Source organism: Perca flavescens, chromosome 2 (genome assembly GCF_004354835.1).
Source record: "Perca flavescens isolate YP-PL-M2 chromosome 2, PFLA_1.0, whole genome shotgun sequence".
NCBI lineage: Eukaryota > Metazoa > Chordata > Actinopteri > Perciformes > Percidae > Perca > Perca flavescens.
The window spans coordinates 38,674,075-38,690,659 of NC_041332.1; the positions used below are offsets into that span (position 1 = coordinate 38,674,075).

At 40.4% G+C, this 16,585-nt stretch overlaps 1 protein-coding gene across 5 annotated transcripts in view; it reads right to left on the bottom strand.

Moving 5' to 3' along the window:
• The window catches only part of LOC114564267 (glutamate receptor 2), a 100,439-nt gene extending 84,573 nt beyond the window's left edge, over positions 1-15,866 (bottom strand). For 4 of the 5 annotated variants that reach the window (XR_003693733.1, XR_003693734.1, XM_028591543.1 and 1 more), the window contains exon 1: positions 15,339-15,864. Coding sequence is in view for 3 of the 5 variants with exons in the window: in XM_028591543.1 (XP_028447344.1) it covers positions 15,339-15,441 (103 nt within the window). In the remaining 2 variants the exon portion in view is untranslated. Of the gene's footprint in view, positions 1-15,338 lie in introns of all 5 variants that reach the window. The other variant, XM_028591521.1, reaches the window with a different exon arrangement.
• Between the last annotated feature and the right edge of the window lie 719 nt (positions 15,867-16,585).

Consider the following 16,585-nt stretch of genomic DNA (forward strand, 5'->3'; position numbering starts at 1 on the left):
ATACACTCACACCTAGCCCCACACAACTATTTAAATCAAACTACAACAAATTGTTATAACATATAAAAGCAGACTTAACAAGATGGGATGTTCTCCCAATTTCCCTACTTTGTAGAATAGAAGCAGTGAAAATAAATGTGCTGCCTAGGCTTTTGTATTTATTTCAGTACTTGCCTGTATGGGTGTCCATGTCTACTTACCCTGTTAGATAAACTTATATCCAAGTTTGTTTGGCAAAATAAAAGACCTCGAGAAAGACTAAAAGTGTTGGACAGGGAAGGTCTCCCTCTCCCGAATCTGAAACCATATTATTGGGCAACTCAGCTTACTGCTGTGACGCTATGGATCTATAATTACCAAGAGACAGGTTGGGTCCAAACAGAACAAAATTTAGTACAGGGGATTGGTTTGTCAATCCTACCTTTCCTGAATGAGAAATTCTGGAATAAACTTAAAATAAAGAATATATGAATCAGACACTTTGCACGTATGAGCCCGTTCTTTATCACAAGCTATGCAAGTTGCTGGCAATATAGACTTCCTCCCATCAATGTGGGACAGTGGATTCAAACGGTGGGAACGTTATGGCCTGAGTACGATCAGCCAGCTCTTTGAAGGCAGTAAATTAAAAAAAATTCCGAATAGCAAAACCAGTTTGCACTACCCTTGAAGGATCTGTTTTGATATCTTCAAATAAGGCACTACATCCAAAGCCATATAGAGTTGGATAAGGATGGAAAAGACCCGACAGGTATTAAACAGTACTTTGTTATGGTAATTGAAAAACATTTGACAACTAGGAATCCCATTTCACACATTTACAGGATGTCAACATGTCAGATAACACTTTTTTTGTTATGGACAAAGGGAGCTAGAACTAAATGTGATAAAGGTCATCATTGGTAATCTATGGAAGGAATTTCATTGGAAAATAAAAAAGAGACTACAATTATGACTAAAGCACTTTCATCGACTCCAATGGACTCAGAGACAAAAAGCAAACAACTAAATAAAAATGGATTTTTTTTTCTACAAAGAGGGATTCCAGTTATGATATGCTTTGCCAAACTCTATGGAGCTAAATCGGGGCCAAATGTTTTGTTCATTCAAAAAAAATATATATAGTTGAAAAAATAAAGCTTGAAATTGAAAATTAAAGTTTTGGTCAAAACTTGGAAAAAATAAAACCATGTATTTGAACTAAAAATAAGTGTACCAATTTTTCTTTCAGTTTGAATAAAATATAGATTCAATTCTGGAATTATTTTGAATAAATTATAAATTTTCATTTTTCACTTTTATATTTGTTTTCAGTTCCACATTTCATGTTTTCAGATTCAAAAGTTATTTTTTTACGGCTTCAAATCTTTTTTTTTTACGGCTTCAAATTTTTTTTTTTCGGTTTCAGATCTGTTTTTCACTTTCAGATATTCTTTTTCGGTTTGAGACTTTTGGCCCTGATTTGGCGTGGGGGCGTGGCTTCAACTCAGAGGGGCGTGGCATTATGGTGACAGCCTATCAAAGAAGGCAGAAGACTCCTCTGTCACGTTGACTTCAGGAAATGGTGTTACTGTGAGAACTATGACTGAATGCTTTCTATCCACTATATACATGTGATTTTTACTTAAACTGATGCCAGTGACAAAGTTCCATTTAAAAAATGTTTTGGACAACAAATGGTACCAATTACATTATAAGAGCAATAAACTGTGCCAGATTGTGCAGTTCAGCAGGAACAATGACTTCTCCCACTTCCATGTATGACTTATAGCACCACAGTATTCACTGGCACCAGCCCACAGGTAGGACATGTGAAAGATATTAGCATTTTTGAATAGATACTTTGCGACGTTATCCCTCAGTGGCATTTTTTTTTGTGATTAACACATAAAAGGAAAATAGGTGGACAGCTGGACAAAGCTGGCAATCAAGCATCGCTAGCACTAAAGTTAGCATTAACTAACGTTAGCTTCACACTAGCTGGTGTTTTTACACTAATTTCAGTGTCCAGCTCAAGTTTTTTTACTTTAACGTGTATTGGTCTTTGTTAACCTCGGTTTGTCAGAATGACCATAACTTGACACTGGCTGCAGTGAAGAAGGTCTCCTTTTATAGAGTAGACAAATATGACTTTACATTAATGCTCTGGCCTGATAAATTACGTTTTACACTATAACGTTACATGTAACAGCATGACAGTTATGCCTTACAAAATATGCCAAGTGGGCAAACTTTGAAGGCTTCTACCACAAGCCTAACTTAAGTATCGGAATACACTAACTTGTCTTTTTGTATTTGTATGTCTTACTGTCTGTTTTCTGGACCGTGTGTGTCCGTAATAAAAGCTTTGATTGATTGATTGATTAACAAAGCGGACCAGGACAAGTTATGTTGTTTAAACTAACCATGAAAAGGTAACACTAGCAATGTTAGTTATCTATAATGTTTTACATTTATAAGGCTGTACGGCTGCAGGCAGCCACTGTCGAGTTATGGTCATTCTGACAAACAGAGGTTAACAAAGACCACTACACGTTAAAGTCAAAAAACTTGAGCTGGACACTAAAATTGGTGTAAAAACACCAGCTAGTGTGAAGCTAACGTTAGTTAATGCTAACTTTTGTGCTAGCGATGCTTCATTTCCAGCTGTCCACCTATTTTCCCTTTATGTGTTAATGACAAAAAAAATGCCATGGGATAATGTCCCAAAGTATCTATTCAAAAAGGCTAATATCTTTCACGTCTTACCTGTGGGCTGCGCCAGCAGGTTGCCTTGGCGGAGCGGACGCTATGCTGACTGCCGAGTGAATACTGTGGTGCTACATTTAATGTCATACATGGAAGTGGGAGAAGTCATTGTTCCTGCCGAACTGCACAATCAGTTTATTGCTCTTATAGTGTAATTGGTACCATGTGTTGTCCAATACAATTTTTTAAATGGAACTTTGTCACTTGCATCAGTTTATTAAGTAAACATCACATGTATATAGTGGATAGAAAGCATTCAGTCATAGTTCTCACAGTAACACCATTTCCTGAAGTCAACATGACAGAGGAGTCTTCTGCCTTCGTTGTTAGGCTGTCACTCATAATACCACGCCCCTCTGAGTTGAAGCCACGCCCCCCACGCAAAATCAGGGCCAAAAGTCTGAAACCGAAAAAAAATGATCTGAAAGTGAAAAACAGATCTGAAAACAGAAAAAAAAAGATTTGAAACCAAAAAAAAAAGATTTGAAGGCGTAAAAAAAATAAGTTTTGAATCTGAAAACATGAAATGTGGAACTGAAAACAAATATTAAAGTGAAAAATGAAAATTTATAATTTATTCAAAATAATTCCAGAATTTAATCTATATTTTATTCAAACTGAAAGAAAAATTGGTACACTTATTTTAAGTTTGAATACATGGTTTTATTTTTTCCAAGTTTTGACCAAAACTTAAATTTTCAATTTCAAGCTTTATTTTTTCAACTATATATATTTTTTTCAAATGAACAAAACATTTGGCCCCGATTTAGCTCCATAAAACTCCAACATGTGATCAGATGTTCGTGGAAAAAAAGGACAAAGAATTAAAATGGCAGCTGCGATCAGTGAGTGATTGGTCGAGCAAGAAGGGAGACAGAATTTAGCGTAGCGACTGTGTGAGGGAAAAGCAAAAGGAAAAAGAGACAGCAAAGGCGATGCAATAAAAGAGGTAGGGCTGGGCGATATGGTTGAAAACTGTATCACGATATAAGTTTTTCATATCGGTCGATATCGATAATTATTGATATTTTTTATTACCTATTTAAAATAAGGACCAGGAGAAAAATATATTAAATTTAAACATTTTTATTTTAAACTTAACCCTGCTCTGATTATAATCCCCTCAGTTGTAAAAGCAGAAATGTCAACACAACCATGGAAAACACTCAAATAATTCAAATGTAAACAGGTCTAAAATCACAATGAACACTTAACAATTATCTCTTAACATTAAGGTGCAAAATTAAAGAATAAGTAAGAAGTGCTTAATAAAGTGTCATAAAATAGTGCAAAGTGTTAGCTAAATATAAGAAACCTGAGAAGGAACTATTTTCTGCAGGTTTAGTGCTAGGTTGGTAACCTGGCTTCTGGACAGTGCTCAGCATGTCTGCCTCCGTTATTTCTTTGTAGCGTTTAGTAAGGCGCTGATGCAGAGTACCTCTCCATGGTGGTCTGCTGCTTGTGCCGTGTTGCAGCTGCAGATGTTGTTGGACGTTGATGGCGAATACGGCTGTGCTCGAAAGTGTGAGCGGCTAAAGTGGTAAAACAAGTTTATGGTATTACCAGTGTTGGTCTGACGACATTGGTCTGACTACGGTCAGACTTATAAAATCCCCAAAACTGCGATACTGACTTTTCCTGTTTTATCAACGATTTCCTCGCTCGCTGCGGCACTCACTTTCCACTCCATGCCGGTTCTGTTATTGAAGAACACGAGACAGCGATGTGGCGCAACCAAACTTGATACTGTTACATGATTGGCTGTTAGAGTGTCACTCCCCACGTTGCTAGGTTGCCAGAGAGTGAGGGCCTTTGTTCATGCAACCAAACTTGATTCACAACCTCTGGTTTCTTCTGATGAAGAAAAACAAGTTATCAAACGTTTTATCGACCGCATTTTCTATTGATATTGATTATGTTTCTATTGCGATACATATCGTTATCGTTTTATCGCCCAGCCCTAAAAAGAGGTATATATTCTGAAAACTATTAGTAATGTTTTATCTAACACATCACATACATGGCCAAAAGTCTATGAACAGCTGAACACAGCAACCATTTTTGACAGCTTGTGATGGCAACATCGGTTTGCTGCTACAGCAGCATCTGCTCTTGTGGTTTCAGGCTTTCCTTCAGATTTTGGAACCTGGCTGCAGAGATTGGCTCCCATTCAGCCACAAGAGCATTAGTGAGGTCTAAGTTATAAGGTCTGGCTCGCAGTCGGGATTTCAGTTCATCCCAACGTGTTGGATGGGGTTGAAGTCAGGACTCTGGGATGGCCAGTGGAATTTTTCCCACCAAACCAAAAAAAACATTTCTTTATGGATTCAGCATTGTGCACAAGGGCATTCTCATGTTCAAACAGGAAAGGGAGGAACACACAATTAGGGCTGAAATGATTCCTCAAATAACTCGAATAATTCGATTACAAAAAATCCTCGATGCTAAATGACTTGCCTCGAAGCTTCGTTAAATCAATGTTACCAACGTTGTATCGCTGACAGACGGTGTTTCCACGCGGAGCATTATTACGGTAGCACAGACGCGGCACAGTCTGCTGCTGGCGACGTCTATGCTGGCGAAACATGCCAGAGCGTAAATAGCGAGGCGCTAACGGTACAGATCCACTTTTGCGACACGACCAGAGACAGGCTGGAGAAAACAGAAAGTGTCCAAAGTTTGGAATCAGTTCAAACGTAATTAAAACTAAAACTCTGTACAGTATGTCTACTGCAAAATCAAACTAGCTTACCACGATAATAGAAGTCTGTGCTTTAGCATCTCAACAAGCATCTCCAAGAGCAAACAGTCATCGGTTCTCTCTCCCCTTTGAGGGTAAGCAGCTGGAACAGTGACAGGACATCATCACTAGCAAAGTCATGGCAACCAAATAAACAACAGCGCAAGTACAGCAGTTTCAGTCAGTGTGACAAACAGCGACGAAAGCCTCGACATGAAAACCAAACTCACAAGGGTCTTGTGAAATATGACAGCTACAGTATATTGGAAAATAGTGTCAGCTAGCTAACGTTAGCAAACGCTGCGGTCCCTCTGCATCTGACTCCCAGGACACGTTGTATTCCCCCGACACGCTGTATCAACGTTACTGTTTAAAACCTTCACCAGGTTAGTGGGGATACTGTACATACCACTTAAAACCAACATGAAAAAAGATAGTAATGTTCCCTCAGAATTTAGTTTTTTTGCAAAACTGTGTGTAAAATGAGCGTTGACATTAAATCACCTGTTTCAGGTAACAGTATCCTAGGGTGCGGTCTATTTGCTGGATTATTCGGAGGTAACGGTAGCTAACGGTAGCAAATAAGCCCAATGACGGCAACGTTATTGTTCATATTTTGGCCCAATGTTTAGTAATGACAGTAGTAGTGGTCACAGTGAGTGAAAATGTGATATGAAATGTGAGATGCACATTGCAAAAACTGTTATGTATCTGGAATTGTTAGCTTTGTGTGATATCTGTAAAGCTGAATGGACTCACAGTAGTAACATTAGGCTAAACAGATTTTATTCTGATCTCTTTCTGTGAGAAAGGACAGAGAAGGGAAACTAACGTTACGTTGGGTCAGAGGGTATCAGAGGTCATAAATGATGAACCAATCAATCGGCTCTGCTCTTATAGGCACCTTGATGTGTTGATGTGTGTCCTGTGTTGTGTTTACAATGTTGTTGGCATCTGGTGGTGCTTTTGTTGTGTGTATGTGTTTTTTAGACATCCTGCTGCACACTAAATTTCATTTTCTAAAGGATAAATAAAGTGGAACTTGAACTTGGTGTTCATATGGACAACACCTTTGGCTGGAAGGCCTGTGTTGAAAGTGTGTGTTTTAGAGCAGACACACACAGTGAATCAGAGGGTTTATGTTATACCAGGCTGCATTACAGAGCATACATATGTCACAAAGCATGGCAATATCTAAAAATATGGTCTGATCTGTCTTTATTCTCCATGACAAGTATAAGCTCTTACCCTTTGGCAGAAGATATAGGGTACCCCAGAAAACTAAATATTTCTAAACTATAGGCCTAATTTGGAACTACCTCAATTAAAACTTTAAATAATGTTACTTGAGGCTGCAGAGGTTGTGCAATAGCTTCATGATATGATGCATATAGGGTTGTGTGTAGGTTGTTCTTGTCACGGTTTGTGAAAGATGAGCAATAGATTGTGGCTGTGATGTGCTTCAGTCTTTGTTTATGTTGTTTTTTTTATTGTAAGTATAAGTCAGCTGTATGATAAAACAATATGTCAAGTGTTATGTGTGAAGCATTTGAACTCAAGGCAAATATCCCTCAGGCTATTGGCTGCAAAGTGGTCTCCATGATATGTAAAAATTAAAACCTTGTCGTAGGACTATAGCAAACACATAATTGGAAAGGTCTCAATCTGGAGAGTAACACGTGTCAGTCTGAAAAGGATGCATTACTCCTGCTTTGAAATATTGACCTCTGAACCTTGAGCTAGAATTTAGATTTTCTGCCCGAGTCCGGGCCGTTATTTTCCGCCACTATCCTCGGGCCGGGCTTGATCAAGCATTTGTGTTTTTTTTATCATTACTTAATTAGCCTAATTGGGTGGGGACAAAGCTATGCCATAATCATAAATAGTATCTGTATATATATATATATATATATATATATATATATATATATATATATATATATATAGGCCAAAGTAACAAATGTAAAAAAAGTAGGGCAACACTTGTCATGCACGGAGTCTCCTCCTCTCGCACGCATCACACCAGGTCTGCTGTGCTGTATTGTGTAGCTTAAGTGCAACATGGAGCTTGAAGATGTAAAGAAAAAAAATAACTAACTTTGAAAGTCGGCGGTATGGAACCATAAACAAGTCGTGGGCAGTGACAACATGTGTGTTGGCTTTGTTGAGTGCATTAAGTGAAGCACGCTGCTCGCCTATGACAGCAAAAAAATGGGATGATGAACAGACACATGAAGCAGGCTTGGATGTTAAACAAGCTCTTGTTTAACATCCAAGCTCTTGTCCTTTTAATTTAACTTTAGTTATTTGTATCAAAAGGCTGGTTAAGCACTGTAGAGAGAAGAGGTTTTCTTGTCTCGTTCCAGTGATTGGTACATCTGGGTAATGGCGTCGGATATGCGTTAGCATGTTTGATGTATTTCCACTCACATACCCAACAACTGCTGAACAACACCGACACACAGTCCTCGTCTTATGCACCACTCTCTCGCCTGTAGCCTACTACTGTAACTGACCCGAAGACCGAAGTTTTCGAGGTGTGGACGGCATGATACGAGGGGGCATGACACGGGACAACGCTCAGGCCCAGACCAACCTCTATGACTGGAAAATTGCCACACCATTCTGATGGACAATGAGGAGTTCCCTCTGCTCTGTGGAAACCCTTCTCTGCCACGTCACCCTTGCCGCTCATTCTGGTACATCCACACAGTCGGCGCCCCCTCACTCCTGCCCCCACTCGGACTCAACAACTTCAACCCTGGTCATCGGAAGTTCCATGGTCAGGGACCTCTACATCCCCCCTTCACCTAGCGGTCCCTCCAAGGTCTACTGCTTCCCTGGTGCCAAGGTCCGTGACATCCAGCAACTCCCAAACAAACTCCCAAGCATCCTCGCCTGCCATGCTAAGGTCGACAACATCATCGTGCATGTGGGCACAAACGACATCAGAGAGAGATGGTCGATAGCACTCCAGAAAGACTTCACAACTCTCATCACCACCCTGATGGGCACAGGAAAACGGATCGTCATCTCTGGACCTCTACCTACCTACAGAAAGGGTGCTGAGAGATGGTCCAGACTGTTCTGGCTCCACACCTGGCTGAAACCCCACTGCGCTTCCCTTAGCATTCCCTATGTCGACAACTTCAACTTGTTCTGGGAAAGGCCCAGCCTGCTGAAGCATGATGGTCTCCACCCAAACCGACATGAAGCCAGTCTGCTATCTGACAACATAACGACCACACTGAAAGGTAAGTATTGACATTCTGTAGAAAATATCACAGATTCATGCCCCCCAGGTATTGATCCTAATGGCAGTTTACAAGAGGATGGATCTGAAAATGTAGCATGTAGTAATAGTATGATTCCAGTTATAATAAACAATAGACCATACAAAGTGATGAATGCCTTAAGTAATAAAAAGTTGACTGCAAACATAGTCAATTTAGCATCCATTCCCCGTCAGCCACAGTCTATCCCAAAAAATGAGACGATGTCTGTTCCTCGACGCAGATCAGTTAAATCAAAGGTAACCAAAAGAGGGGCAATACTTAACAACCTAATTGGAATTAAAACTACCACTGCAATGATAGAGCAGGATAGGAAAATTAGATGTGGACTATTAAATATTAGATCTCTGTCTTCTAAAGCAGTACTAGTAAATTAATTGATATCAGATAATCAAAATGATCTATTCTGTCTTACTGAAACATGGCTGGGCCATGAAGATTTAATAGTATTTCCGCAGAATCCTTTATTATCAGACCATTTTTTAATAACTTTCGAATTTTTACTATCCAACTATACGAAATGAAATAAAAGTTTCTACACTAGATGCCTATCTGACAGTGCTATAGCAAAATTTAAGGAAGATATTCCAACAGCATTTAACTAGAGATAAAATTCCCTCAACTTCTAACGGCTCACCTCTAAACGCAGGAGTGCTAGAAAGAACAATAAGACCTGACATATACTTAGACTGCTTTTTTCCTATAGACCTTCAAAAACTAATGGTAAAAGTCTCTTCAGCTAAGCCATCTACCTGTCTCTTAGACCCCATCCCAACAAGGCTACTTAAAGAAGCGTTACCCATGGTTAACACTTCATTACTAGACATGATCAATATGTCTCTATTAACAGGTTATGTACCGCATATCCTCCATCCTGAGGTCTTAGCCAACTACAGACCTATATCTAATCTCCCCTTTCCCTCCAAAATCCTCGAAAAGGTAGTCGCTAATCAGTTATGTGACTTTCTACATAGGAATAGTCTATTTGAGGACTTTCAGTCACGATTTAGAATGCATCATAGCACAGAGACGGCACTTGTGAAAATTACTAACGACCTTCTAACTGCTGCTGACAAAGGACTTCTCTCCATACTTGTCTTATTAGATCGTAGTGCTGCATTCGACACTATTGACCATACCATCCTGTTACAGAGATTGGAACATTTAGTTGCCATTAAAGGAATCGCACTAAGCTGGTTTACGTCCTATTTCTCTGATCGATCTCAATTTGTTAATATTAACGATAAATCCTCCAAGTACACTAAAGTTAGCCATGGCGTTCCACAAGGCTCAGTGCTTGGACCAATTCTATTCTCCTTATATATGCTTCCTCTAAGCAATATTATTAGGAAACACTCAATCAATGTTATGCAGATGACACCCAATTATACCTGTCAATCAAGCCAGACGAAACCAGTCAGTTAGCTAAACTTCAAGCGTGCATTAAAGATATAAAATCCTGGATGACCTACAATTTTCTGATGTTAAATTAAACAAAACAGAAGTTATTGTGCTGGCACAAGCACCTCCAAACTTCATTATCTAAAGATATAGCTACACTGGATGGCATTGCCCTAGCTTCCAGCACTACTACTAAATCTAGGAGTTATTTTTGATCAGGATATATCCTTTAACGCCCACCTAAAACAAACCTCAAGAACAGCCTTTTTTCATCTTCATAACATTGTCAAAATTAGGAACATCCTGTCGCAAATCGATGCTGAAAAACTAGTCCATGCATTTGTTACTTCCAGGCTGGACTACTGTAATTCCTTATTATCAGGTTGTTCAAATAAGTCCCTTAAGACTCTCCAGCTGATCCAGAATGCTGGAGCGCGTGTTCTGACAAGAACTAAGAAAAAAGATCATATTTCTCCTGTACTAGCTTCTCTGCATTGGATTCCTTAGTACCTTATTGTCCCACTAGAGCACTGCGCTCCCAGACTTTAGAGCTACTTGTGGTTCCTAGTCTCTAAAAGTAGAATGGGAGCCAGAGCTTTCAGCTACCAGGCTCCTCTCCTGTGGAACCAGCTCCCAATCTGGGTTCAGGGTGCAGGCACCGTCACTACATTTAAGAATAAATTGAAAACCCTCCTCTTTGATAAAGCTTATAGTTAAGGAGTGAGGAGTTGCAGCTTATGCCTAGACCGGCGGGGTAGGGTGTATAGCTGGGGGCGAGTTCTTGCCCAACCAGGCTCCACTCCTTAACCTTCCTCTCTTAGTTATACTGTTATAATTCTATAATTCTAGACTGCCGGGGAAATTCCTTCCTTCCTATGACACAATGAGCTGCTCTCTCCTCTCTTTTCATTGTTTCCTTTAGTGTGCATCCTTGTCCCAGAAATGCTTGTTACTAAGCTAGCTCGGGGGAGTTTACTCCCTGGAGTCCATTTGTTTCTTTTTTGCCCAGAATATTTCCATGGCACCAAGATCTGGGTGCTGGGTGCAGCTGTCGCAGTGGTCCTGCTACGCGCTGCGATGCCCTGCTGTGTCCGGCTGCATCTTGCAGCGTCGTGCCTCGTCCACCCACGCCCTTCTGTGCCCTGCTATGACATGAACCTCAACAACGACCATTGTAGTCACTGTTCCATTATCTTTATTATCACCCCCCCAACCGACCCCGTCAGACACCGCCTACCAAGAGCCTGGGTCTGCCGAGGTTTCTTCCTAAAAGGGAGTTTTAAAAGGGATGCTTGCTCTTGGGGGAATTACTGAAATTGTTGGGGCTTTGTAAATTGTGAGTGTGGTCTAGACCTACTCTATCTGTAAAGTGTCTCGAGATAACTCTTGTTATGATTTGATACTATAAATAAAATTGAATTGAAACACTTCATTTTCTGCATTCTGTAACATTTTTATGCAAAAACTTATGTTGGAAACATCTTTACTTAGCCTTTGTGAAGGAGAACACAAAATTTGGGAGGCAGGTGGCATTTCAAAATATAAAAATATAATGGAATATAATGCAAGGGGCTTTTACATCAGGGACCTAATCCGAGTCACTTGAACCCAAAGTCCAGTTTGATTGATTAGTGTTATGATCCTTGCCTTAGTCCCCCTAAGAAGGTGTTCTCAGTACAGTTCACGTGTACTCCCGTACGGTTCGCATCAGTTGTAAAAACCAACTGTACCAACCATGGAATTTGAATGCTATTAGAGATGCACCGATTGACCGGCCGGAGACCGGAATTGGCCGATTTTCACGTGACCGGCCATGACCGGCGACCTGGCGGTCAGTCTGACATATGCCGGTCAAATGCACTCGGGCGCCGCATGATTAACATTGCGCAACATGAGCGCACCGCCACTCAATCAGCTGTTTATGAAATGTCATAAAGTCGGGATTACAGCTCTGCAGCGCCGTCCGCTCTACTGATCTCAAGCGCTCTCTCTCTCCCCTCTGAGGCTGAACAACTGGAACATGAAAACCGCACTCACGCGGGTCCCGTGAAATTTGACAGCTACTTTATTTATCGAAAAATAGTGTTGGGCACACTGACGTTGATGAATCAGACCCCAGATGAGACAAGAAGCTAACTTTAGCGAACGCTGCGGTCCCTCTGCCGCCCCCGCTGCAAAAAAGAAAAAGAAAAGAGAGACGCTGTATTCCTCTGACACGCTGTATTAACGTTACTGTTTAAAACGCTTTCCAGGTTAGTGGGGATGCATACCTCTCCAAACCAACATTAAAAACATAGTAGCCTAATCTTACCTCAGCGTTTAGTTTTGTTGCTAAACTGTGTGTAAAATGAGCGGTGACGTTAAATCATCTGTGTGACGTTTGTTTTCAGGTAACGTTACTGTTGACGTTCAAACAGGCCTGAGTGTGTGTTTTGAGAAATATCTTTATACTGCAAGACTATATTTATTTTATTTTTATTTGTTATTTATATATATATATATATATATATATATATATATATATATATATATATATATATATATATATATATATATATTTTAGTGTGATATTGGATGTGAGAAGAAGGAAATGGTTCTAACATTGCACTTTAGATGTGTGTGAATGTCCTACACCAGCAGTCATTTATATAGTTCTGTTTTATAGTGATCGATTATCTGTTCAAAAAATGTTCTATTAAAGAAAAGATAGAAATTAAATATTTGTGTGTGCTGGAAAGTGGTTCAAAAATATGAAATCGGAATCGGCTAAAATCGGTATCGGCAGTTTAAACTCAATGAAAAATCGGAATCGGCCTAGAAAGTTGAAATCGGTGCATCTCTAAATGCTATTTAAAGCAACTACGAGGAGTTTTTAACCAGTTATGAAACTTTCTTGATTTAATACATTATGCCTCTACATCAGATAGCAGCGCAGCCGCCACCGATAGGAAATCATTCCTGCCTGCTGCCATTCAACTCTTTGACTGTATTGTATTTTATTGGATTCTACTCTATTAATAGTAGTGTTTTATGTTGTAACTGTATTTAATTACCTGCAAAATCAGTGGTTCATCCTCAGGCCAGGACCCGTGCTTAAAGTGATGGTTCGGAGTAATTTCACCCTAGGGTCCTTTGCACCATGACCTCAAGCCAAACACCCCCCCAGAATCTTTTTTTACCTGGGTCGAACACTGGGAGAGTTAGCGTAGAGTAGCGTTATCAGCTGAATAGCTTAGCGCAGGGGCTAATGGATCCAGTGATGTATCTCGTAAATGACCCCACTAATAATGCCCGAAATTATACCAAACTTCTACACTAGTACATATAGTTTATTTACTCATAAAACGATGGATTGGAATGGATTGAATGTGCTGCAACATGTGTTACAGATTGAGTTAAAAAAAAAAACTAATTATCAAAAACACAAATCCACAAGGCCCACAATGTCATCTGGTAAAACCGCCTGTGAACCCACAGTACAAGTTCTGCTTTCAAATGTTTAGTTAAAGTGAAAAGAGAGGCATTATCAGGACAGAAGGTACTTGAAGGAGATTTTAAACTCTGAATATAATGCTGGATAAAGAATAATAATACATCATATTTTAATTCTGATATTTTGTATGGATAAGATATATGATGCTTTTGAAAAACCATTGCAAATAAAGCAAACTGTTGCTAAAAAGGAACAACACGCTGTATTCACTTAGGTGGCGTTACCATTTACAACCAGCATAATCTGTCCATGTGGGACCACGCTCAGGACCCATAACACCTACACTATTTTATAGTGCTGCTTCTGGCAGTGACGCTACTAGTGCACCCCCACACATTTTCAACCCTAACATTAACCCTTTCCCCTCGCTGCTGAAAAAACCCTTGTGGAAACACTGTACATGATTATGAATATTATATTCAGGGTGCGATTTTCTGGGGGATTTCCCCTTTTCTTGTCTACATGTCTTTGCCTCTGCTGAATTATTTGTATCCCCCAGTGCTACTTAAGCAATAGACTATATCTTATATACCTAAAATAGAAGGATTTTAAACCAAGTGCTGTAACGTGAAAAGTAGTGCGACAGAACAATATAATCCAAGCGGCAGTTGATAGTTGTGTTTAGCTCTGTGACGCTGGAGCTCCGTCTTTCGGCGGCAGTTCCTTTCAGGGACCACGGTATTTGAGTTTAGCCAGAAAAAGTGAGCATCATGCAGCGATGACAGTTAAGTTTAGGGAAAAAAACGACTTGTTTAGTTTAAGACAAAGATCGTGGTTTGGAGTTAAACATTTCCGAGGAACAAACATGCGTTTCCTTGGTAATAGGGTTTTGTTTTTTACCCGGGAAGTGAACTCTGCTCTGCCTTGAAAGCTGTGTTTTATGTTGACACCACATTTTGCTATTTCATTTTGAGATTATTTTCCATTAAATATTGATGTTCATAAATAAGTGTTTTGGCATGGCTGGTCGATTGGCACTATATCCATGGTATAGGTTTGGAAATGGAAGGGGAGTTTAATTCTTGCATGTTTTGTTTTGAATGATCAAACCCCCCCCTCTCTTTTTTCATATTTGGCACCCTGATTATAGTCCATTTCTGCCTAAATCCTACACACTGCTCCTTCAAGTACGTTAACTGTATGTCTACTTCTATCCTATTCATATTTTAATATAATATAAGCATGTGGCTGAAAATTCCACTTTGATTGTCTCAGGGGTCGCTGTATATAGGCAAGGGAATGGAGGAAATGTCTGAAGTGCTGGATTGTATTTCTTTCGGATGTACCTGACTGTGTGCCAGGTAACACCTTAAAGACATACAGACGTGCACATATGCGTGCGCGCGCACATGCACCACACGCTGCACTGGTGGTTAGATGCACGCGCAAATAAGCACATAGGCCTACATAATATAAAAGATGAAAATGTTGACATAATTAGAACACTGCAGCAGCCGTGCCGTACCGTGCCGTGCCGTCAGAAGGCCTCATGTTACTGAGAGCGGACAGAAGGACAGAGTGAAACAGGCCCGCTTTAGTGGAAGGAAGACAGGTAGCGATGAATGTCGGAAGGAGACAAGCTAACAGTGACAATAGTCTAAACCATCACTGTTAGCTTGAACGGGAGAGGTGAAGATGAAAGTGACAGAAAAGACAACCCTACCGATCTGGACGCTCGGAGATCCGCACAGCGCCTCGCGCCATAAGAGCGCGAGCACAAACAGCAGCTTCATGGTGGTGTTGAGGCTCCTCAAGCGACGCCACATCAGCCACGGCAGCGCCAACTACCAAAACGTTTCCTCCATCACACACGGCGCGAGCTCATGGCGTCATTCCAGCTATTTCTCAGAAGCGTCTAGAGCTCTGCAGATGCTCTTTCCTCTCCCCGAAGATGCGCGTGCCGCGGCCGCCGCTGCTGCTGCTGCTGCTGCTGGACTGGGGGCGCGCGCCGAGGATTGCCCAGGAATACCGATGAGGCACGAGGAAGAACCGAGAGCAGCCGACAGCCAAACGTAAAACAGCGTTTATGAGAGCAAAATGAGGCTATAGGAAGCTAGCAGTAGGCGGTATGTTATCATGATAGATGCATAGCCTTCTGGAGGACTAACACATAAGTTACTATTCGGTATCATTTTTATAGGCGAACTATTGATTTGACCTGATATCACACAACAGGCCTGTCTGAAGGCTGCCAGCTCTCAGCTCTCAGTTTGCCCCTAAGGTGGCGCAGAGTGACATAATTCATTTTTAGGATATAAGAATAATAAAATAGGATGACGTACGATACACAAAACCTCTTGTCCAATAACAACTACACAACTATAGGCCTACTAAATATCATTAACATATACATATGAACATAGTCCAATAGAGAGGTGACTTTAGTCAGAATGCTTAACCTTCCTTTCACATGATTTCTTCCTTACCCACCATCATCTATAATATTAAAATACTATAGCTTATAATGTAGCTGAATGGATCAAGGGGAGATACTCCAGCTGAATAGGGGGGGAATAAACTAACAGCTGTGAAACTTCCCCAGTTGATTACTGACATTAAAGGGGTGATAGAATGCAAAACCGATTTTACCTTGTCATAGTTGAATAACGACAGTTTGGTGGGTAAATAAGACATACATAGAACCTCAAAATCCCATTGACACCTCTTTCCTCTGCAAATCTCACAATTTGAAACTGCCTCTGAAAATGGGCAAACCTCAATGAACCACGTTGATGTCAACTCGGTGGCTCCTCCTTTTTTGGCTTTAGTATCTATCTTTGTCACGCCCCAACATTTACATAGGCTACATCACTGATCTGAGATCAGGTAGTCTTCTGAATAGGTCGCGCAGATCAAAATACTGTTAACAGCCATAAAAAATAAACTGTTACCATGAATGATACAAACCTA